At 50.4% G+C, this 21276-nt stretch overlaps 2 protein-coding genes across 5 annotated transcripts; both read left to right on the forward strand.

The window, feature by feature from the left end:
* Positions 1-266: 266 nt before the first annotated feature.
* Positions 267-14031, forward strand: LOC121442497 (26S proteasome non-ATPase regulatory subunit 3). The gene is made up of 12 exons (XM_041644092.1): positions 267-640; positions 3512-3702; positions 4208-4345; positions 5902-6038; positions 7877-8067; positions 8872-8975; positions 11567-11681; positions 11768-11887; positions 12003-12106; positions 12319-12474; positions 13417-13467; positions 13578-14031. The coding sequence occupies exons 1-12, from the start codon at positions 433-435 to the stop codon at positions 13653-13655; spliced, it is 1593 nt and encodes a 530-aa protein (XP_041500026.1). The 5' UTR covers positions 267-432; the 3' UTR covers positions 13656-14031.
* A 5425-nt stretch (positions 14032-19456) lies between these two features.
* On the forward strand, positions 19457-20894 carry LOC121442512 (granulocyte colony-stimulating factor-like). Of its 4 annotated transcripts, none has more exons than XM_041644111.1 (5): positions 19457-19496; positions 19584-19765; positions 20083-20190; positions 20310-20456; positions 20730-20894. In XM_041644111.1, exons 1-5 carry the CDS (start codon positions 19457-19459, stop codon positions 20892-20894), a joined length of 642 nt encoding a protein of 213 aa, XP_041500045.1. The 4 variants fall into 4 exon arrangements, with proteins under 4 accessions (XP_041500045.1, XP_041500046.1, XP_041500047.1 ...); XM_041644112.1 differs by having other exon boundaries at positions 19584-19756; XM_041644113.1 differs by lacking the exon at positions 20083-20190.
* The last annotated feature ends 382 nt before the right edge of the window (positions 20895-21276 follow it).

The following is a 21276-nucleotide window of genomic DNA, read 5'->3' on the forward strand; positions in this document are numbered from 1 at the left end:
TGATGTCTTCAGGATCTGCGCTCGGATAGGTCCTATCCACTTACGTATTAGAGTCTGTGGTAGCCCAGGTTGGAGCCTAAGAGGGACCTCTCGCGGACATCCGGAGATACGCACTCGAGAGGAAAATAAAATCACCACTCTTAAGCCCCACAAATTCTTGCGGACTCCTCCCCCTTCCTGGAAGATCCGCCTTCATCGTGCACCTCGGCTGTTGATTTCTCTCCCCTCCCTGGACTCGGCCATCCGCTCGCCGGGCCTGGCATTTCCCAGAAGCCCCAGCGCCGGGAAGGAGTTTGCAGCTGCTCGGTCATCGTGCGGCCCGACGCGAGCGCGCGCTGGTGTGCAGGCCCGGCTCTGTGCCTGGTCTCTGGTGTGAGGGTTTAGGCGAGGCCCCTGCCTCGGTCCCCGGACCAGGCCGCGACCCCGGGCGCCATGAAGCAGGAGGGCTCGGCGCGGCGCCGAGGCGCCGACAAGGCAAAGCCGCCTCCGGGAGGGGAACAAGAACCGCCGCCGCCGGCCCCCCAGGATGTGGAGATGAAAGAGGAGGCAGCAACAGGGAGCGGCTCAACGGGGGAGGGAGACGGCAAGGCAGCCACAACCGAGCACTCCCAGCGAGAGTTGGACACTGTCACCTTGGAAGGTACGGGAGCCCGCGTCCGGGACGTGCCGCGATCACGGGTGACAGCGGCCACGGTGATGCGACTTCTCCCTGGGACCTCAGAGCAGCCTCCACCTACCTCGGTCTATGGGGCCGGGGTCGGAAGTGCCCGTCCCACCACCCTGCGGCTCTCGACCCCAGCCGGCGACTGAACCTGTTCTCCAGGCTGCGGACTGCCTTCCTCATACTTCCTCTTGCATCTTGGTCTCACCGAGGCTTTTCTTCAGTCCTTCCCACTGATCTACTCCATGTACACCCCATCCAACCGATTCTAGCACCTCCGAAACGTTGCTGATCCCTAGAAATCAGCGTTTGTATTTGTGTCTAAAGAGGCCAGGGTAGTAGTACACTGGCCCCTTAGCTGAGCGTTTATAGAGGGTTTCCTTTAGCGAACGCCTTAGGAAAGCCATTTCTACCTTGTCTTGCTTCCTTCTGTAATTGAAGTATCTAAACTGTCCCGTTGCTCTTTTCCTCTCTTTTGAGGTCCTTACTCCCCCTCCACGCCTAAAGAGTTCAAGCACATCCACACTTCGACTCCTGAGTTTGTCTTCTTGTTTGTTTATAGTGCTTACCTGTGGCCTCAACTCCTATAAAGCCACCAACCTTTTTTCTTCCAGATGCCAGTTCTCGGGTTCCTATCCTCTTGTCTCTATAGAGTTGCTATTTTACTTTTCCCACTTAGTCCATCCTGTCCATGTTTGAAGTGGGTGAGGTGAGAAGATCCGGAGTAGTTCCCCAAGTTCTGGCTCAAGTGGGACAGGCTCCTTACTAGAATTTTTTCTCTCTCTCGTTTTGCTTAACTGCATGAGAAACCACTTTAAAACGTGGAGATAAGCCACATTATGCCTTGAGTGGTACTTCTGTGTGTGTGTGTGTGGACTGCATCAACTCCCACTTAAAAACTTGGCAACAGTATCTGTGTCTAGTAAAGATTTTTACCTGAAATGAAAGTAGCCAGTGGCAGAGCTGTCACTCAGCATCGCCCGAGAGTGTGTGTACATTTCATTGTGGTTTGTGTTCACTGCAGAGAATTTGAAGCTTGGGAATTCTAAAGTAACGGGGAAAAATTCAAGCATGGTTAACATGTTTTCAAGCTGTTCTATCATTGAAATCGCTGCAGTACACAGTTAGACTCAAGATATTAGTATGTAAAGATTTTATGTCTTTTCGTAGAATGCATGAACTGCGCCCAGCACATAGTAAATACATCGCAAACCCTCCGTAAGCAGGAGCTGCTGCCGTTTGTGGTCATTGGTATCACAAGCACCCAGTGAGGGGATGCCACTAAGAAACTGCCCCTTGACTGCACAGTTAAAGTTTTTCATGGTTCTTGCTCTTTTAAGTAGTTTTGCAATTATCATCTCCATACCTAAACTTTTAATCGACTTTTATAACTACTTAAATGTAGCTTCCCAGAATTTATATGTCTAAGTCAAAAGGGTAAACATGTCTAAATTTAAATTTGTGTGTGTTTTACCTGGGTGGTTGTAAGTGTACCACCTGTGTGCAGTGTCCACAAAGGTCAGAAGAGGACGTCTGACTCCTAGAACTCTAGTTGTGGATGGACATGAGCCACCAAGTGGGTGCTACTCCTCCAGAGGAAGAGCGGCAGTGCACTTAACCACTGAACCGTCGCTTCAGCCCCATTTCTAAAGCTTTTTAAGTTGTCCTGAAAATCTGATTTACATTATAAATGTTCTTTTCTCTTTACTGTTTATGTTTCCATTCCATTTAAAAATACTGCTAATTTAGTAGCATAAAAGTGTCTCTGTTGGGCAGTGGCGCACCCTTTAATCCCAGCACTCAGGAGGCAGAGGCAGGTGGATCTCTGTGAGTTCGAGACCAGCCTGGTCTACAAGAGCTAGTTCCAGGACAGGATCCAAAAGCTCCAGAGAAACCCTGTCTTGAAAAACCAAAAAAAAAGTCTGTTTTCAGGTATTTGCATACTGCCAAATACAACCTTCGTGTCTTTTATGTTTGCCGTCCTTTGCTTTTTGTCCAAGTCCACTTTTGTTTTGAAGTTATGACCAGTAGTATCTTTCTCCCTCTTTCTCTTTTTTTGGGGGGGTGGGGGCTGTCTTGGAACTTGCTCTGTAGACCAGGCTGGCCTTGAATTCAGAGATCTGCCTGCCTCTGCTGGGATTAAAAGCGTGTGCCACCACCACCTGACCTCCCTCTCTCTTTTTTAAAGATCTATTTATTTACTTTATGTACATTGGTGTTTTGCCTGCATGTATGTCTGTGTGATGGTGTCAGATCCTCTGGAACTGGAGTTACAGACAGTTGTGAGATACCATGTGGGTGCTGGAAACTGAACCTGGGACCCTGGAAGAGCAGCCAGTGCTCTTAACCGCTGAACCATCTCTCTAACCCCCATAGTTTCTCTTAATCAGTTCTGTAAGTTCTTCGTAAAGTGAAATGTAAACCCGGCCATTTGTTGCACGTATTTTTCTCTTGTTGACGTGGTTATTCAGAAGGGTTTTTTTGTAGTATAGACAGACACACTCATCAGTCCTGTGTGTCTGTCTGAGATTTTTCCGCTCTTTACAAAGTCTTTCCCTATTTTGAGCTCTGATAAATCTCCATGTATTTCTTCTGCTTTGTTTCTCAACTGTTTTCTTTTCTGTGCCTTTCTGCTATGCCTACCCTATCCCCTGCCCCAATTGTATTTTTCCTTGTTTCCGGTTATGTCTGAAAATCGGTGGATTGTGCCATAAATACTGCATAATTCTTTTAGGCCCAAAGGCGTAAATATGTGTACCGCCCCCTTTGTAAGACGCTCCAGGTAACTGCTGCCCCAGAGTGGTAAGGGACAGCGGAATTGCAGTAACTTCTCTCTCTGGTCCTCTGCAGACATCAAGGAGCACGTGAAGCAGCTCGAGAAGGCTGTCTCGGGCAAGGAGCCTCGGTTTGTGCTGAGGGCGCTGCGGATGCTGCCGTCCACGTCACGCCGCCTCAACCACTATGTTCTGTATAAGGCCGTGCATGGCTTCTTCACCTCCAATAATGCCACTCGAGACTTCTTGCTACCCTTCCTAGAAGAAGTGAGTGGGCTAGCTTTAAGGGTGTTGGCTAGGATTCGCAGTGGTCTCAGGTGTGGTCGCTTTGTTCTTAAGTTAAGCTTTTTTTTAAAAAAAATATTTATTTATTTATTATGTATACAATATTCTGTCTGTGTGTATGCCTGCTGGCCAGAAGAGGGCACCAGACCCCATTACAGATGGTTGTGAGCCACCATGTGGTTGCTGGGAATTGAACTCAGGACCTTTGGTAGAGCAGGCAATGCTCTTAACCTCTGAGCCATCTCTCCAGCCCCTTAAGTTAAGCTTTTTGTGAGATTACAGAAATCTTTATTCTGTTCTGTCGTCAGCCTCCTTGACGCTCCAAAAAAAGGGACTGTCTTTATTCTCATATCCTCAGCACCTGGAAAATTTCTTTGTGCATAGTGGGCACTCAGTAAGTGTGTGTCGAAACACACAGTGAGTGCCCAGGGAATTCTTGTTGCTTGGTTTCGCTGCACTTCTCCATGGTAATTCTGTCCTCTCCTAGCCCATGGACACAGAAGCCGATCTACAGTTCCGTCCGCGTACAGGAAAAGCTGCATCAGCCCCTCTCCTCCCCGAAGTGGAGGCCTATCTCCAGCTGCTCATGGTCATCTTCCTAATGAACAGCAAACGCTACAAAGAGGTACCCGGGATGCTCCTGGGAGGTTATCTCCAGTGCAGAAGTAGAGGGGATCACTGGGAACTGCCTCTCATCCCGCCTCCCCAAGCCAGGCATGGCAGTGCACACCTACAACCCCATTGCTCAGAGGTTGAGACAGAATAGGAGTTCAGGGCCAGTGTGGGCTGCGTAGTGAGACCCTGCCTCACATTTGCAGAGTAAACTTGGGTACATCTTTAAGAAATAGTAACCAGTTGGTGGTGGCACACACCTTAATCCCAGCACTCAGGAGGCAGAGGCAAGCAAATATCTGAGTTCAAGGACAGCCAGGGCTACACAGAGAAACCCTGTCTCGAAAAACCAAGAAAAGAAAAAGAAATGACAGCTAACCATGCATGGGGCATGTCTATTACCTAAGCACTCAGGAGACCGAGACAGAAGGAATGATAGAAGGCATATGCACACTCAAATAAAAGTAATTTTTCAAAATTACATTTAAAAAAAAGCCAACTCTGTAAGGCTGGATAGATGGTTCAGCTGATACTGTTGAACAGGACCCAGGGTCGACACCCAGCACCCACATGGATACCAGCGCACAAGACTTTATAACTCCTGCTTGTTTGTTTTTTGTTTGTTTCTGTAGACAGTTGGGTGGTTTTTCTGTCTACACAGAAGGCTCTACAGCCATCAGCACTAACACCAAGGGCATGTTCCTTGCTCCAGCACGAATGCCACCCTCTTTACCACAAACCACCAATGGGCTTTCTGTCTCTGGAAGATTTGCTTCTTGACACAAAGTTTAAAGATTTTGCAGTGGGTAATGGCATAGCGTGGATCAGTGAGCACATCATTCTACACTTTTAACTGAAGGCGGAAGTTAGGATGTCATTTGTGCTACTGTTAGGCAAGCATTGTCCCACCACGCTGTACCCTAGCCTGTCGTTTTTGTTTTGTTTTGTTTCAGTGTCTTGCTCTCTAATCTGGGCTGGCCTGAGACTTGCTGCAGCCCTCCTGGAGGATCACATTTTTGTGGCATATTCCAGTGGATATGCCTTTCTGCGCTTATTATGAGTTTTGTTTAGTTTCATGTCTCTAGCCCAGCCTAGCCTCACACTGGATCTTCTTCCCTCCCGAGCACTAGACTTATATGCATGCAGCACTACACTTGTTTTTTGTTTTTGTTTTTAAAAGATTTATTTATTTATTATGTATACAACATGCCTTCCATGAAGGCCTGCACACCAGAAGGGGGCACCAGATCTCATTATAGATGGCTGTCAGCCACCATGTGGTTGCTGGGAATTGAACTCAGGACCTCTGGAAGAGCAGTCAGTGCCCTTAACCGCTGAGCCATCTCTCCAGCCCCACACTTGGTTTTTTAAGTGTTCTTCAGCTGCCAAGAAATCCTTGGATTATTTTAAATGATGCAGGTAATAGTATTTGTTTATAGACTTTTGTGTGTAACTGTTTACAGTTCTCTTGGATATACACCTAGGAGCAGAATTGCTGGCTCGTGATATTTCCTCTTTGACCTTTGGAGGGATTACCACTTGGTTCTCTTTTGTGCCCCCACCCACCAGGCCCAGAAAATCTCTGATGACCTGATGCAGAAGATCAGCACTCAGAACCGCCGAGCCCTGGACCTCGTAGCTGCAAAGTGTTACTATTACCATGCCCGGGTCTATGAGTTCCTGGACAAGCTGGATGTGGTGCGCAGGTACGAGAGCCAAGGTCATCACTACTACACAGTTGAGGGACTAGTGGGTGTGAGGTCCTGTCTCAGTCACTGCTCTGTTGCAGTGAAGAAACACCGTGACCAAGGCAACTCATAAGGGTTAGTTCGTTGTTGTTATGACCCCATGCATGGCTCTGGAACAGTACCTGAGAGCTGCATTCTTATTTGAGGGGTTTCTCTGTGTAGTCCTGGCTGTCCTGGCACTCATTCTGTAGACCAGGCTGGCCTCAAATGTAGGGATCTTCCTGTCTCTGCCTCCTGAGTGCTTGGATGCTTGGGTCTTTGGAACCTTGGTTGCACACTTCCACCTACAAGACCACACCTACTCCAACAAGGCCACACCTCCTAACCCTTCTAAGTTTTCTAAATAGTGCCACTCTTTGGTGACTAAACATTCAAATATATGGGCCTGTGGGGACATTCTTGTTCAGACCACCACAGATATCCAGCAGGTAATAGCTAACATGCCCTAAGAGGGGGAGTTGAGATTCTGGGTAAGCGGTGGAGATAACCTCTGGGCTTTAACAAACTGTCCCCTGGCTTTTTTGTCAGCCCAAAGCTAAGGAGTGAGGGGTGAAAGGACATGCTAGAAATATTTTGGTTTTCTGTTCAAAACCTGCTTTGCCACCCCAGCTCCAGCCCTTTAGAAAAGCCAGAGCCCTCATGGCATTTCTGAGAACTGAACTGACTCTCCTCTTTCTTCCTTGACTCATCTCTCCTCTCTGCCAGCATGCTGCCTCCTGTCCTTCCTTGGGCAGACAAGACAACCTCCTCAGTCTGTCCTTCCCTGTAACCTCTTAGTCCTGTGAGGACCTGGCTGTTTAGAATCCATCGCAGCTGGTGAAACCGTTCAGTGTGTAAAAGTCCAGCAACCGAGCTCTGTCCCTGAGATCCACAAAATAGAAGGATAAAGCTGGTTCCCTAAAGTTGGCCTCTGACCTCCATAGCTGCGCCAGTGCACACTCACCCATACACAATTTTTAATGTAATAATTAAAAAGAAATTCAACCATATTGATGGTTCAGTAGGTAAAAATACCTGCTGCCAAGCTTGAGAACCTGAATTTGATCCCCAGGACCCAGGTTGTGGAATGAGAGAAGCAACCCCTGGAAGTTGTCCTGTGCCCTGTGTACACGCTGGCACTCGAGTGCACACATATAAGTGTGATAGAAAATGGAGGGCTAGAGAGATGGCTCAGAGGTTAAGAGCATTGCCTGCTCTTCCAAAGGTCCTGAGTTCAATTCTCAGCAACCACATGGTGCCTTACAACCATCTGTAATGGGGTCTGGTGCCCTCTTCTGGCCTTCAGGCATACACACAGACAGAATATTGTATACATAATAAATAAATAAATATTTTTTAAAAAAAAGAAAATGGAAAACTGGGGCTAGAGAGACAGCTCAGCTGCCAAAGGCTCGGGCTCACAACCAAGGGACGAAAGGAAAGAAGCCAGTCCCCTCTTGCCTCCTGCCTGCCTGCTGCTCTTCCCCCAGTTTCTCCTTAGCTTCTTCCCCATCTGTTCCGCTGTAAAGCACAGGTGCTGTCCTCTCTGGGATGGTGCTTCTAGACGAGTGCCGACCAGAGTGGACGGGTGGTGAGCCAGGCAGTGCAGAGCTGTGTTTTGAGACTCTGTGTTGTTTGGCTTTGAGACAGGGACTCTGTAGCCCTGGCTGTCCTGGAACTAGACAAGTAGATCAGGCTGACCTCAACTCACAGAAAACCCACCTGCTTCTATCTCCCAAGGACTGAGATCAAAGATGTGACCCACCACATCTGACATGGTTTGAGGGTTTGACACCCCTTTGCTTTCCTTCTCAAAGTTTCTTGCATGCCCGGCTCCGGACAGCCACCCTCCGGCATGATGCGGACGGACAGGCTACCCTATTGAACCTCTTGCTTCGGAATTACCTACATTACAGCCTGTATGACCAGGCTGAGAAACTAGTGTCCAAGTCTGTCTTCCCCGAACAGGCTAACAACAACGAGTGGGCCAGATACCTCTACTACACAGGTAAGCAGGGGTCCCCACCCACAAAGCAGGAGGTGGCTCAGGCTCCTTGATGCAGACTTTTCAGGGTTGGGCATTTGGCACAGACAGCACTCATCCCTCATGGGAGGGATCGGGTAAAGCTTGTTTGATTAGCACAGTCAAGGCCTCCACATGGGCTACTCTACAAATCATCAGGCAAGCAAGAGCTTAGACTGGGGGCTGGAAAGATGGCTCAACGGTTAAGAGCATTGCCTGCTCTTCCAAAGGTCCTGAGTTCAATTCCCAGCAACCACATGGTGGCTCAAAACCATCTGTAATGAGGTCTAGTGCCCTCTTCTGGCCTGCAGGCATACACACAGAGAGAGAGAATACTGTATACGTAATAAATAAATATTTAAAAAAAAAAAAAGAGCTTACATTGTTCTAAAGCCAAGGGTTATGGTGAATGACGTTGACTTTTTGTTTGTTTGGTTGGGTTTTTTTTGTTTTTTTTTTGGTTTTTCGAGACAGGGTTTCTCTGTAGCTGTGGAGCCTGTCCTGGAACTAGCTCTGTAGACCAGGCTGGTCTCGAACTCACAGAGATCCGCCTGCCTCTGCCTCCCGAGTGCTGGGATTAAAGGTGTGCGCCACCACCGCCCGGCTTTGTTTGGTTGGTTTTTTAAGATAGGGTTTTCCTGGCTGTCCTAGAACTTGCTTTGTAGACCAAGCTGGCCTCAAACTCAGAGATCCGCATGCCTCTGCCTCCCTAAATGCTGGGATTAAAGGCTGAGCCACCCCCCACCCATCCCCACACACTCTTCTGACCCACTCTCCTCTCCTGTCCAGGCCGAATCAAAGCTATCCAGCTAGAGTACTCTGAAGCCCGGAGGACGATGACCAATGCCCTGCGCAAGGCCCCACAGCACACAGCTGTTGGCTTCAAACAGACGGTCAGCCAACCTCCTTGCCCTCCCTCTCTTGCTTATCTGGTACCCTTAGGTCTGCTTCCCTATGCTAGAGCTTGCACTTCCTGACCCTTATCCCTGCAGCTGCCCCAGCTGTGAGTGCCAGAGCAGCCAGCAGCAGTTCAGCTCCTCTGCGGCTGCCCATGCTGAGATGGGTTTGGAATGTTCCTGATTCCCCAGCACTCTGAGCAGTTATTCTAGGCATGGCCTGGCTCGTGTTGAGAATGCCAGGCTTTTACCTGAACCCTTAAGTGCCTGACTTGATGAGTGTTGTCTGTGGCCTGGAAATCCAGACAGTCTCATAATTCACAAAGCTGAGGGCTCCTGTGCACAGAAACCTTGGCCACTTCATGCCTTCAGACACGAAAGGCCTCTGGATCGGCCTTGGTGTTCAGCACTGTGAGCGACAAGGATGAAGAGGGCGTCTCTCGGTAGCGATGCTTCAGGGAGAGAGAATGTTGCCTCCAAGGACCATGGGCCTATGTAAAGTATCAGAGCCCAGTTTCGGGACCCAGTTCTTCCAGCTATAGGCTTGTGTTCCTGCCGCAGCATGGCACCAGCCTCCATTGTCCCCTTGTCAGTGAGTGAGCAGGGGCAGTGGCAGAGAGCATGGCGTTCCATTCGGACTAGGCTCACTTGGTTTTAAAGAATAAGAAATCTTAAATTTGAACTGGTTTTTGGAATATTAGAATTTTCACACAAAGGAATTTCCAGACACATGAGCAGCCTGGAATGTTGCTCACACTGTAAGTCACATGCTAAAGTTTCTTTTAAAAATCGCTAAGGCACACAGTAATCCAGGTAATTAGGAGACTGACGCAGGAAGGTAGCAGGTTTGAGGCCGACCTGAACTACGTATTGTAAGCGCGTGCCTCAGATAATAAAAATCACGACAGCTACAGGTAGTGCAATAGTGTGTCACATGCTGGTGGAACCCCGTCGGAAAGTCTGGTATCTCAAACAAGATGTAAGGGTTCATGGCTCCTCACGGTAGCATCTGGGGCAGGATGGTGCTAAGAGTTGGCCTGGGGTCTTTGACCAGGGTTAGGTTGATGAGGAAGCCTGGGATGTGTGTGTTTAAGGAGAGGGTCTGTCCCCCGCTCTGCCCCTTTCAAAACTAAAATACAGGTTGCAGCTGGGCTGGAAGGTGCAGCTGTATGCTCAGGCCTTGGGAAGAGCAGCTGGGCTGGAAGGTGCAGCTGTATGCTCAGGCCTTGGGAAGAGCAGCTGGGCTGGAAGGTGCAGCTGTATGCTCAGGCCTTGGGAAGAGCAGCTGGGCTGGAAGGTGCAGCTGTATGCTCAGGCCTTGGGAAGAGCAGCTGGGCTGGAAGGTGCAGCTGTATGCTCAGGCCTTGGGAAGAGCAGCTGGGCTGGAAGGTGCAGCTGTATGCTCAGGCCTTGGGAAGAGCAGCTGGGCTGGAAGGTGCAGCTGTATGCTCAGGCCTTGGGAAGAGCAGCTGGGCTGGAAGGTGCAGCTGTATGCTCAGGCCTTGGGAAGAGCAGCTGGGCTGGAAGGTGCAGCTGTATGCTCAGGCCTTGGGAAGAGCAGCTGGGCTGGAAGGTGCAGCTGTATGCTCAGGCCTTGGGAAGAGCAGCTGGGCTGGAAGGTGCAGCTGTATGCTCAGGCCTTGGGAAGAGCAGCTGGGCTGGAAGGTGCAGCTGTATGCTCAGGCCTTGGAAAGAGCAGCTAGAGCACTGCAGGTTTGAGCCCACTGGGACTGTGTAGCAGACCCTGTTTGCAAAGAAGTGTCTTTCTCTCCAACACACACTCTCAACAGAGTCTCACTATTTAGCCCTGGTTGGCCTGGAACTCTCTGTGTGGATGAAGCTAGCTTCTGCCCCCCAAATGCTGGGATTAACGATGGGTGTCACAGTGCCCCAGAGTGTGCACTGGAACTGTTGGGTGCTGGTACTGCTGGTAAACGGGGACAATCGTTCTGTTCAGGAGTAGATAACGGCTAGTTAGCACCCGTTAATGCAGCTGCTTCTCTACCGTAAATCTTAAAAGATAACCGGGGGCTGGAGAGATGGCTCAGAGGTTAAGAGCATTGCCTGCTCTTCCAAAAGTCCTGAGTTCAATTCCCAGCAACCACATGGTGCCTCACAACCATCTGTAATGGGGTCTGGTGCCCTCTTCTGGCCTGGAGACATACACACAGACAGAATAGTGTATACATAATAAATAAATAATAAAAAGAAGATAACCAGGTGCTGTTGGTGCACATCTTTAATCCCAGCATTGGGAAGCAGAAGCAGGTGGATCTCTGTAAGATTGAGGCCAGCCTGGTCTACAGAGCTAGTTCCAGGACAGCCAGAGCTAAACAGTGAAACCCTGTCTCAAAAAAAAAAAAAAAAAAAAAAACCACCAAAACTTAAAAGACAAACTTTGGGAGTAGATCTGAGAGGAATTAGGGGAAGAGAATGGAGGATGAATATGATCAGAATCCATTTTTGGACATTTTCCAGGAATAAAGATACACCTGACTGTGTGCATCACACTTCTGCCCTCTCTGCCCCATTCATTTCCCCATCTACATGCTTACTGTCCACTGAGCTCCCTGTCACACCCCTCGCAGGTGCACAAGCTTCTGATTGTGGTGGAGCTCCTGCTGGGGGAGATCCCAGACCGCCTGCAGTTCCGCCAGCCCTCCCTCAAGCGCTCTCTCATGCCCTACTTCCTTCTCACCCAAGGTAAGGGCTGCCCTCCCAGAGCCCTGCCCTGGGGCCTGGTGAGTGTGCCCATTTACATCAGCTAAGGCGCTCCTGTTTCCTTACAGCTGTTAGGACAGGAAATCTTGCCAAGTTCAACCAAGTCCTGGATCAGTTTGGAGAGAAGTTTCAAACAGACGGGACCTACACCCTAATTATCCGACTGCGACACAATGTGATTAAGACAGGTGTGGTTGGGGTCTGCACAGGTGCAGGTGGACTTTCTTCCTGGCACGGGCAGCCTCGCGGGTAGGTGGATGGTGACCCATCGTGCCACCTGCCCACCCATTGCTCCCCCCGCAGGTGTGCGCATGATCAGCCTCTCCTATTCCCGCATCTCCCTGGCGGACATTGCCCAGAAGCTGCAGCTGGATAGTCCAGAGGATGCAGAGTTCATTGTCGCCAAGGTGGGATGTGCCCTTCCTGCCTCTTACACAGGGGGCAGGAGTGGAAAGGAATTCGCCAGAGGGTATGGCAATAACCAGTCTCATCAGGAAATGCCAGTAACTGTAGCAAAGCCGGGAGGTTGCCAGGAAGAAAATGAGTCTGGGCTTGAGTGTTAGGATAGAGGACTAGAACAGCGCAGGAGGTGACCTTTCCTCCCTCTGGGAGCCTGCAGGCTATCCGGGATGGTGTGATTGAGGCCAGCATCAATCACGAGAAGGGCTACGTTCAATCCAAAGAGATGACTGATATCTACTCTACCCGGGAACCCCAGCTAGCCTTCCACCAGCGCATCTCCTTCTGCCTGGACATCCACAACATGTCTGTCAAGGTGAGCCGCCCTTGGCTACTGACTGGGCTAGCTGCCATTTATGACCCTCCCTCCCCCAGACTCCTCACGGAAGCCTAGTACTTGACTAGTACCCAGTTCCTAGCCCATGTCTGAAAATCACTGATGTGCAGCAGGGCTGTAGGACAGAGGGCTCAGCCAAGGCTCCATAGCCCCTGCCTCTGCCTGTGAAACATGGTCAATTGCTGCCTGGCCAGCCTTCTTCAGGGATTGACTACTGAGACTATCACTGCACACCATGGAGCACTTGGCCAGGCTAACCTGTATAAATCATGGGGCAGCATTTCCGTGGAAGGTTCTAACCCCTCTGTACCTAGACACTGACTTGGTTGGTCTTCCTCCTCACCCAGGAACCAGGGTGTTACTGTCACCGTTCAAATCTGACTAAGTGTGCTGTGCAGATGTGGGAAGCCCTTTATGCCTCACCTTTGACATCTGGTAGAATTCAGTTCTAAACTGGTGTGGTGGGGCTGGAGAGATGGCTCAGAGGTTAAGAGCATTGCCTGCTCTTCCAAAGGTTCTCAGTTCAATTCCCAGCAACCACATGGTGGCTCACAACCATCTCTGATGAGACCTGGTGCTCTCTTCTGGCCTTCAGGCATACACACAGACAGAATATTGTATACATAATAAATAAATATTTAAAAAAAAAAGTAAACTGGTGTGGTGGTGCACACCTTTAGTCTCGGCACTAAAGAGAGGTAGAGGTAGGTGGATCTCGAGGTTGAGGCCAGCCGGCCTTTAGAGAGAGAGAAAGATACATACATACATGCATACATACATACATACCTTGCATGCATGCATAGATAACTTCCCACCTGGACAGGAGGGTGGCCATGGCCCACCATGTTCAGATGTTGGTGTCTGAAGCAGGCAGTGTGCATGCCAGTGATTGCTGCTTCTCTCTCCACCTGCTGTTTTCAGGCCATGCGGTTTCCTCCCAAATCCTACAACAAGGACCTGGAGTCGGCAGAGGTGAGAGAGAATGAAGGGTGGACCTTCTCAAAGGAAAGCAGGGAAGGATTTGGAGGGCAGGGCAGGGCAGCCCCTCCCTTGGGTAAAGCCGACAGCCCCTTTCTCCACAGGAACGGCGTGAGCGAGAGCAGCAGGACTTGGAGTTTGCCAAGGAGATGGCAGAGGATGATGACGACAGCTTCCCTTGAGCCAGGGCTTGGGGAGGGGTGGGCTGAGTGGAGACTGGCTTTTGTCTTTTCACTCAGGGGTCCTCTGCCAGGAACCTGGCCTCCTCCTTTTCCCACACACAGCTCACAGACTGCACATGTGCAAGGGTCAGAGATGCTGGGAGCCAACTATCCCCTCTTGCTACCATGCCTCTCTGTAGCTGGTGGCAATAAACTGGCTAGGAGAGTGGGTGGCAGTCTCCTGGAGCAGAGCCCTGCCTAATGGTGGTGTAGGCAGCAGGAGGGGACGACAGAACCGCGGATTAGGGTGTGGACTAGGGTCTGGAGTTGGGACATGTTGGGTTGTATGTTTTTGAAGCTTCAATTATGATTTTTAAACAATAAAAACTTCTCCAAAGCTCCTTGTACTCGTTCAATTGCAGTGTTGACAGGCTCAGGTGACTTTCTTTTTCTTGGCACCAGTGTGATCAGGATCCAGCAGATCCGCAGGGAAGGATGCCACGGTGAGGTGAACTGAGGCATCAGATAAATAAAGGACTAGACTGGCCTCCTGGCTCTTCAAATCAGGGGCCTACACTTCTAAGTACTCAAGGGGTGAGCGGGAGATGGAAGTCAGAGGGCTTGCCAACTTGCAGGGAATCTCCAGGTTTGGTTCTTAGATCTGCACAAACCAGGCATGATGTAACACCTGTAACCGAGCCCTAGACCAGGTTCGAGAGGAAACTCTTAGCTATGAGAATCTGTCTCAAAAAGTCAAGAAAGAATGACATGAGCAGCTGGCCTTGTGTGCCCAGGAGAGCGAAGCCGGGCAGGGTGCGAACAGTTTGCCCAACGGCCCTGTGAGTGGGAGAAAGGCTGCTCACTGAAAGCAAAAAGGGGCACCTCAGCTCCCCAGCCAACCCCAGCTGCACATGGCTGGGGACATACACCTGTTGTTGTCGAGTGTCCCAGGACTAATGGCAATGCCTCCACTGGGTCAGTGTGGTTAGGCATGTGTCCCTGGGTCACCGCACACACCCCTTTGTCTGTGCTGAGTCCTCCTGTGGCCTGGTGTTCGGCTTCTGGTCCAGCACCACTTTCTGCCTTGCCTGCTCACTTAGTCACGTTTTCTTTCAGGGTGGTAGGACAACTTTGTCTTGCCAGCCTGTCTGTAATCTCCTTGAGGGCTGGGCTTCGGAGGCCACCCAAATACCTGCCTGGCACGACATTTGGGCTGGTTAAAGTATTGTTTGTTGCGGACTGCACACTGACACACCTCACCAGCAACACAATTCACTCCGAGTGTTTTGGTCTTTGCTTCGGTTCCTGATCCCAGCCCAACCCTGGTCACAGTGACCCAGCTTTGCTACATGCTTCTAGTTAATGCCACCTCGGCATCATAAAATGTCTGAACCTGCTTATACGAGATAGGACTCCCTCTAGCTCCCCACTCTGTCTTTCCAGATGATCTTATCCTGTGCCCAAATAGTTCGTGCTTTGAATAGTCTATTATTTTTGTTTCCTGGGGCAAGGTAGCTTCTCTTGGCTACACAGAACAGGCTGGTCTTTAGCAAGGAGGTTGACAAAAAAAAAAAAAAGGCTCAGATTCAAGAATGAGAGTCAGAAACTCTTGGTAAATGGACCAACTATAACAATGACAAACTCAAAGTCGTAAACTCGCCAAGCCAGGAGAGGGTTTTCTTTGGGTCAGGTGACCATGACCCTGTGGTACTGGGCATTACCAGCAAGAACATAATTACAGCCAGATGCTAGGCAGATGAGAGCTGCCGGGTGCTGCAATTGCTGGGCTCAGATCATATGATAATATCAAAAACACAAAAGAGCACATTTAAAGACCATAGACAAGGGGGTTGGAGAGATGGCTCACTGGGTAAGAGAACTTGTTGCTCTTGCGAAGGACCTGGCTCATAGCCATCCACAACTCCAGTCGCAGGATCCAGGGCCCCGCTGACAATGAATGCATGGGCGTACACGTGTACATGAAGGCGGAACACCCATACACATTGAACATACATTTCGAAATTAAACTAAGGATACAGTTCAGGGTAGAGTGCTTGCTTAGCATGCCCCAGGTCCTAGATTCAATCCAGCCCTGAAAAAAAAAAAAAAAGAAAAGAAAATGAAGATCTGCCTGAGCCTTTAGGGGAGCTGGCAGCAAGAGCTTCTGCAGACAACCCTGCATGAACCATTCAGGCCTCAGTTTAGCTCTGCTCAGCCTGTGTGACCTGTCCAGGGGAAAGAGGCCATTACTCTTTCATCCCCCCCTTCATATAGCCCAGGCTAGCCTCAAACTTGCTACATAGCTGAGGATGACCTTGAACTTCTTTATTAGCATATATAACTGTACACAACAATAGGCTTCACTATTACAGAGTATATATGATGTATATATATATATACACTATTAAAGTATACACTATTACAGAGTATATATAATTTATTTTGATGACTATATTAGCTCCTCATTACCCTGCATTTCCTTCCTGCTTATCCCCTTCCTCCTCCCTCCTCATAACCAATTCCCCTTCTACTCTCTCGTTAGTTTTTGGTGATCTTTAGGGTTCTTTTGTTTTTGAGACAGGGTTTCTCTGTGTAGCCCTGGCTGTCCTGGGACTTTGATCGGGCTGGCCTCGAACTCAGAGATCCAGCTGCCTAAAGGCGTGCACCACCACCAAGCTCTGAGCGTTCTAACAATAACTCAGAGAAGTTATTAGGGGCATGAGCACCTTGCCATAACCCTGAAGAAAAATCTCTTCCTCCCCCAGTAACCACAAACTGCTAATTAATCCCCTGGGGGTGAGCAGTGAGCCCCTTTCCTACCCTAATAGGATGCCAGGCCCAGTCTCACGCAGGTAACCATTACAACAGCTGTTAGCAGCCAGGCGGTGGTGGTGCACACCTTTAATGCCAGCACTCAGGAGGCAGAGGCAACACAGAGGAACCCTGTCTTGAAAAACAAAACAAGGTCTAGAGAGATGACTCAGTGGTTAGGAGCACTGGTTTCCAGAGGACCAAGGTTCAATTCCTAGCACCCACACAGCAGCACACAACTGTCTATAACTCCTGTTCCGGAGGATCTGACACCCTCACACATACACACATGCAGGCAAAATGCTAATGCACATAAAATAAAAAATAGAAAAAAAGCTGTAAACTGGAGGGTCGTGGCTGTGTCATTTTCTACAACACAGCCCCTTCCTCTAATTCTGCATTCTTTTTTCTTTTTAATCATTTGTTTTTATTTTTTTATGTACATAGGTGTTTTGCTTGCATGTGTGTCTGTATGAAGGTGCCAGAACTCTTGGAGCTTGAGTAATGGCATGTGGGTACTGGGAGTTAAACCTGGGTCCTCTGGGACAGCAGTCAAGTGTTCCTAACCACTGAACCATCTCTCCAGCCCCCAGTTCTGCATTTTTTTCCGCCCTCCTCCACAGTGATCCCCGGGCCTTGGGTAGGTGACGGTTGTCTCACTAATAGCCGAGGATCCAGCACTTTGACAGTTATGACAAATTATCAAAACCCCCCTACAAAAAGAAGCTTCTCTGACCGAAGTTGACTATCTATGGGCATAAAAATCACTATTTGGAGCCAGGCGGTGGTGGGGCAGGCCTTTAATCTCAGCACTCAGGAAGCAGAGGCAGGCAGATCTCTGTGAGTTTGAGGCCACCTAGTCTACAGAGTGTGTTCCAGGACAGGCTCCAAAGCAACACAGAGAAACCCTGTCTTGGAAAACAAAAGCAAAAGAACAAACAAAAAAAAATCACTATTTGGATGTCAACTAGACAAACACATCATGTCTATTTTCCAAAACAAAAGCAGTACCTACCCTGCTGGGTCCAATGACTTCCCAGCCATAGACACTGACCCTGACTACTGCACAGGGTAGATTCCCTCCCGCGGAGCCAGCCTCAAACTCAATCAGGAAGTCACAGCTTGCTCTTCTACTTGACACTACTGTATGCCAGAGGCCCTGGGTTCACATCTTACCCAGCCAGTCAATAGTGCAACACACACGGGTCCCAGCTGAGAAAGACAGGGGATGACAGTTCTCTCAGCAGCCTGCCCAGCTCCTGCATGCAGGGACAGTCTTACCACTGAGGTCTGGCTAGCAACTAGCAGCAATAACAATTTCCTCCTGTTGTGGTGACCCCCAACCATAAAATGTCATTGCTACTTAATTGTAATTTTGCTGCTGTTATGAATCGTAATGTAAGTATCTGATATGCAGGATATCTGATATGCGACCCCTGGGTAGCAACCCCCAGGCTAAGAACCACTGACCTATACACAATGAAGAGTTTCTGACAAATGAGGTAGCCAGTTGTTGCCAGTCAGCATGTTAAAAGAATGGGAATCTCGGGTCCGGCAGCAGTGGCGCACACCTTTAATCCCGGCACTCGGGAGGCAGAGGCAGGCGGATCTATGTGAGTCGAAACCAGCCTGGTCTACAGACCAAGTTCCAGGATGGCAAGGGATATATAGAGAAACCCTGTCTTGAAAAGGAATCTCCTGCTGTGCCCTCCCAAGCAAAGATAGGTAGCTGACGCCTAGGAAACATGTGGCCACCAGAGGGCACCCTCGCTGCAGGAATGTTCCCGCCCAGTCAGCTAGGCTTCAGCATCAGAAGATGTCTATGTTCCTTGACCCAAAAGGTGGGAGTGGAATGGCTCAGAAATAGACAACTTGAGATGAGGTGAGTCAGATAAAGATAAGCGTGCTCCTCCTCCTCTTTAGCCAGTAAAACCCTGTGGGAATTGAAACAGAGGTTGGGATGCCCCTCCAACTCTCCTACCATTGATTGGGCAAGGCTTTTCCCTTTCTGGCTCAGTCTCTCCAGAGCCATCACTGGACAGAGTTCTAGGATTGGAGATGCAGTTTCTCTTTTCTCACCCCAGCCTGCATCTACTTGATTGTGTCGGGTAGAGATCATCGGGACCCCGAGTGTCCTACTCCGACTCCAGAAACCCCAGACTCCGCCACGGTAGGGTAACATGCCAGGAGAGTCAGGCAGGGAAACAGAACGGCAAGGTCAGGTGAGCAAAGTGCCCCAAAGGGTCTTGATTCATTCAGGACAGACATCCGGTTTCCTCTGGCCTCTCTGCCGGGATCCAGGGGCTTAAAGGGATGAGTCACGGTGGTGGGTATTGGGGAGTTCCCAGCTAATCAGCCTGGGTCAGAGCAGCCCGAATGCTGAATTGCTTTGTTTTTTATCCATATGTGGAATGGGCACAGAAAACAATACCCCAGGGTGCTGTCCAGGGCTCCTGGCACTACTGCAGGAGGCAGCTGCCTGGGAGCTTATGGGTACGGAAAGAGAACAATGGGTTCTTCCTTCTCTCTCAGAGTGTTTGCCCCAGGTATAGGTATCTTGAGAATCACAGAAAGGGCAGAGGGGGCAACCCTGGCATATCTGGCAGAGGACAGAAAGATAGGAACAGTCTTGACCTGGGGGCCTGATTCTTCCCCAAGGTCTGGCTGAGTTCCCTCTGTAGCCCCCAGGGCTTCGTCAGCACTTCAGCCCAAACACCCTGGAGCAATTCAGGCCTGGGTGTGGCTGGAGGAAGAGTTTGAGGGGGACAAGACGTCAAGGAAGGAGCAGAGATTCCCCGATTTCACAAAACTTTCGCAAAGGCTTTTCCCAACCCCCTGCATTGTCCTGGGCGACAGAAGAAAATTTGCATAAATCCTGGGAAGTTATTACTAAGCCTGACTGCCCCAGCCCCAGGTAATTTCCTCCCAGGCCTTGATGGGGTTATGTATAAAGGCCCCCTGGAGCTAGGCCCTGGCAGAACCCAGAGCTGAGCCCACAGCACCCAGAACCCATGGCTCAGCCTTCTGCCCAGAGCCCCAGGAGACTGATGGGTGAGTGGCCCTGATTACCTGCCCTGGGCGTGGAAAGGAGGGAGGCTGGAGGGGCCAAGTGTCTCTAACCTGTCTGTCTGCTGCCAGCCCTACAGTTGCTGCTGTGGCACAGTATCCTCTGGGCAGGACAAGAGGCCGCTCCGCTAGTCTCCGTCACCTCTCTGCCACCACCCCTGCCTTTGCCCCGGAGCTTCCTGCTTAAGTCCTTGGAGCAAGTGAGGAAGATTCAGGCTGGGAACTCGGTGCTGCTGGAGAAGCTGGTAAGTAGTGTGTGGGGGGGGGGGGGGGGGGAGCAGGCAGGGAGGGGCACAGGAGGGCAAAGGGGAAGGGAGCAGGCTAGGGGGACGCAGCGGCCACGTTTGCCTAGTGTGCACAGGGCCTGGATTCCACACCCAGAATACTGACAAAACACTGAGGAAGGGAACATGGGACATGAAGGGGACTTGGGAGAAAATGAGAAGAGGCAGCAGTGGGGCAGTACTTAGGGTCCTGGGACGATAGGGAGCTGAGAAGCCAAGTGGACAGAGAGGACTTGGGAGGGAGGCACAGCCTGGCCCAGTGCCCCTCATGACCCATCCATCTACAGTGTGCTACCTACAAGCTGTGCCACCCGGAGGAGCTGGTGCTGCTCGGCCACTCGCTGGGTATCCCACAGGCTTCTCTGAGCCGCTGTTCCAGCCAAGTTCAGCAGCTGGTGAGTACTTGGAGGAGAAGGGGACCAGAAGAATGGGAAGGGACTACACCGTGGTATTTGGGCTCCTGAAAAGAAGGGGTGTCCCACTGCATACCGCCTAACCCTCCTACTGTCCCTAGACAAAGTGCCTGAGCCAGCTCCACAGAGGACTCTTCCTCTACCAAGGCCTCCTTCAGGCCCTGGCAGGCATTTCTCCTGAGTTGGCTCCCACCTTGGACACGCTGCAGCTGGATGTTGCCAACTTTGCCACCACCATCTGGCAGCAGGTGAGCTCCATCTGGAGGGGCAAGGAAAAGAGTGAGGATGGGGTCACACCAGCTTACCTGGGCACCCTGGAGGCTCCTGTATTCTCAGAGGCCTATGTACAGGGAGTCCCCCCTCCGTTCCTTCTGGCTGATTAGAGGAAACAGATGGGGGCTGGAGCCTTGGCTCTTGCTGTCCACGTGAAGAGTGAGCCCCACGGGACAGCTCACTAACTCCCAGCACTCCGTTGCCTGCAGGAAGGACTGATCCCCAACTTCATTTTCTCCTCCTTGCAGATGGAAAACCTGGGGGTGGCCCCTACGGCGCAGCCCACTCAGGGCACCATGCCCACCTTCACCTCGGCCTTCCAGCGCCGGGCGGGAGGTGTCCTTGCCACTTCTCACCTGCAGAGATTCCTGGAGACAGCTCACTGTGCTCTGAACCACCTGGTCCAGCCCTGAGCAAAGCCCTTTCCAGCTATTTTATTTATCTCTATTTAATATTTATGCTTATTTAAACCTACTATTTAAAGATGGAGAAGAGAAAACGGAGCGCCAAGCTTCTAGGCCCTTCTCTCCACTCCTGAGTTTTGTTCTCCTGCTTCTAATAGAGAGGGGAAGCTCTTGAGTCCTCCTGCCCCCCAGGGCTGGAGGGAGATAGGTAAATACCAAGTATTGATTCCTGAGGCTGCTCCAGGCACCCAGTTCTGTGGCGGTACAAAAAGCCACAGTGAGTCCCACCACCCTGAGACACCTATCTCAGGGTCCTGGCAGCATCAGGAGGTCTCCCTTTGGGGAGACAAGACAACCCTGTTTAATATTTAAACAGAAGTGTTCCCAAACT

Source organism: Microtus oregoni, unplaced genomic scaffold, assembly GCF_018167655.1.
Source record: "Microtus oregoni isolate MIOR12 unplaced genomic scaffold, Mior012 000091F_ref0000469, whole genome shotgun sequence".
Lineage (NCBI taxonomy): Eukaryota > Metazoa > Chordata > Mammalia > Rodentia > Cricetidae > Microtus > Microtus oregoni.

Coding starts and splice junctions, on each gene's coding strand:
- LOC121442497 (XM_041644092.1), top strand. CDS start 433: ATGAAGCAGGAGGGCTCGGCGCGGCGCCGAGGCGCCGACAAGGCAAAG. Junction 8,976..11,566: donor CTGTTGGCTTCAAACAGACG/GTCAGCCAACCT, acceptor CACCCCTCGCAG/GTGCACAAGCTTCTGATTGT. Junction 12,107..12,318: donor CAGAGTTCATTGTCGCCAAG/GTGGGATGTGCC, acceptor GGGAGCCTGCAG/GCTATCCGGGATGGTGTGAT.
- LOC121442512 (XM_041644111.1), top strand. CDS start 19,457: ATGGCTCAGCCTTCTGCCCAGAGCCCCAGGAGACTGATGG. Junction 20,191..20,309: donor CCAGCCAAGTTCAGCAGCTG/GTGAGTACTTGG, acceptor TACTGTCCCTAG/ACAAAGTGCCTGAGCCAGCT. Junction 20,457..20,729: donor CCACCACCATCTGGCAGCAG/GTGAGCTCCATC, acceptor TCCTCCTTGCAG/ATGGAAAACCTGGGGGTGGC.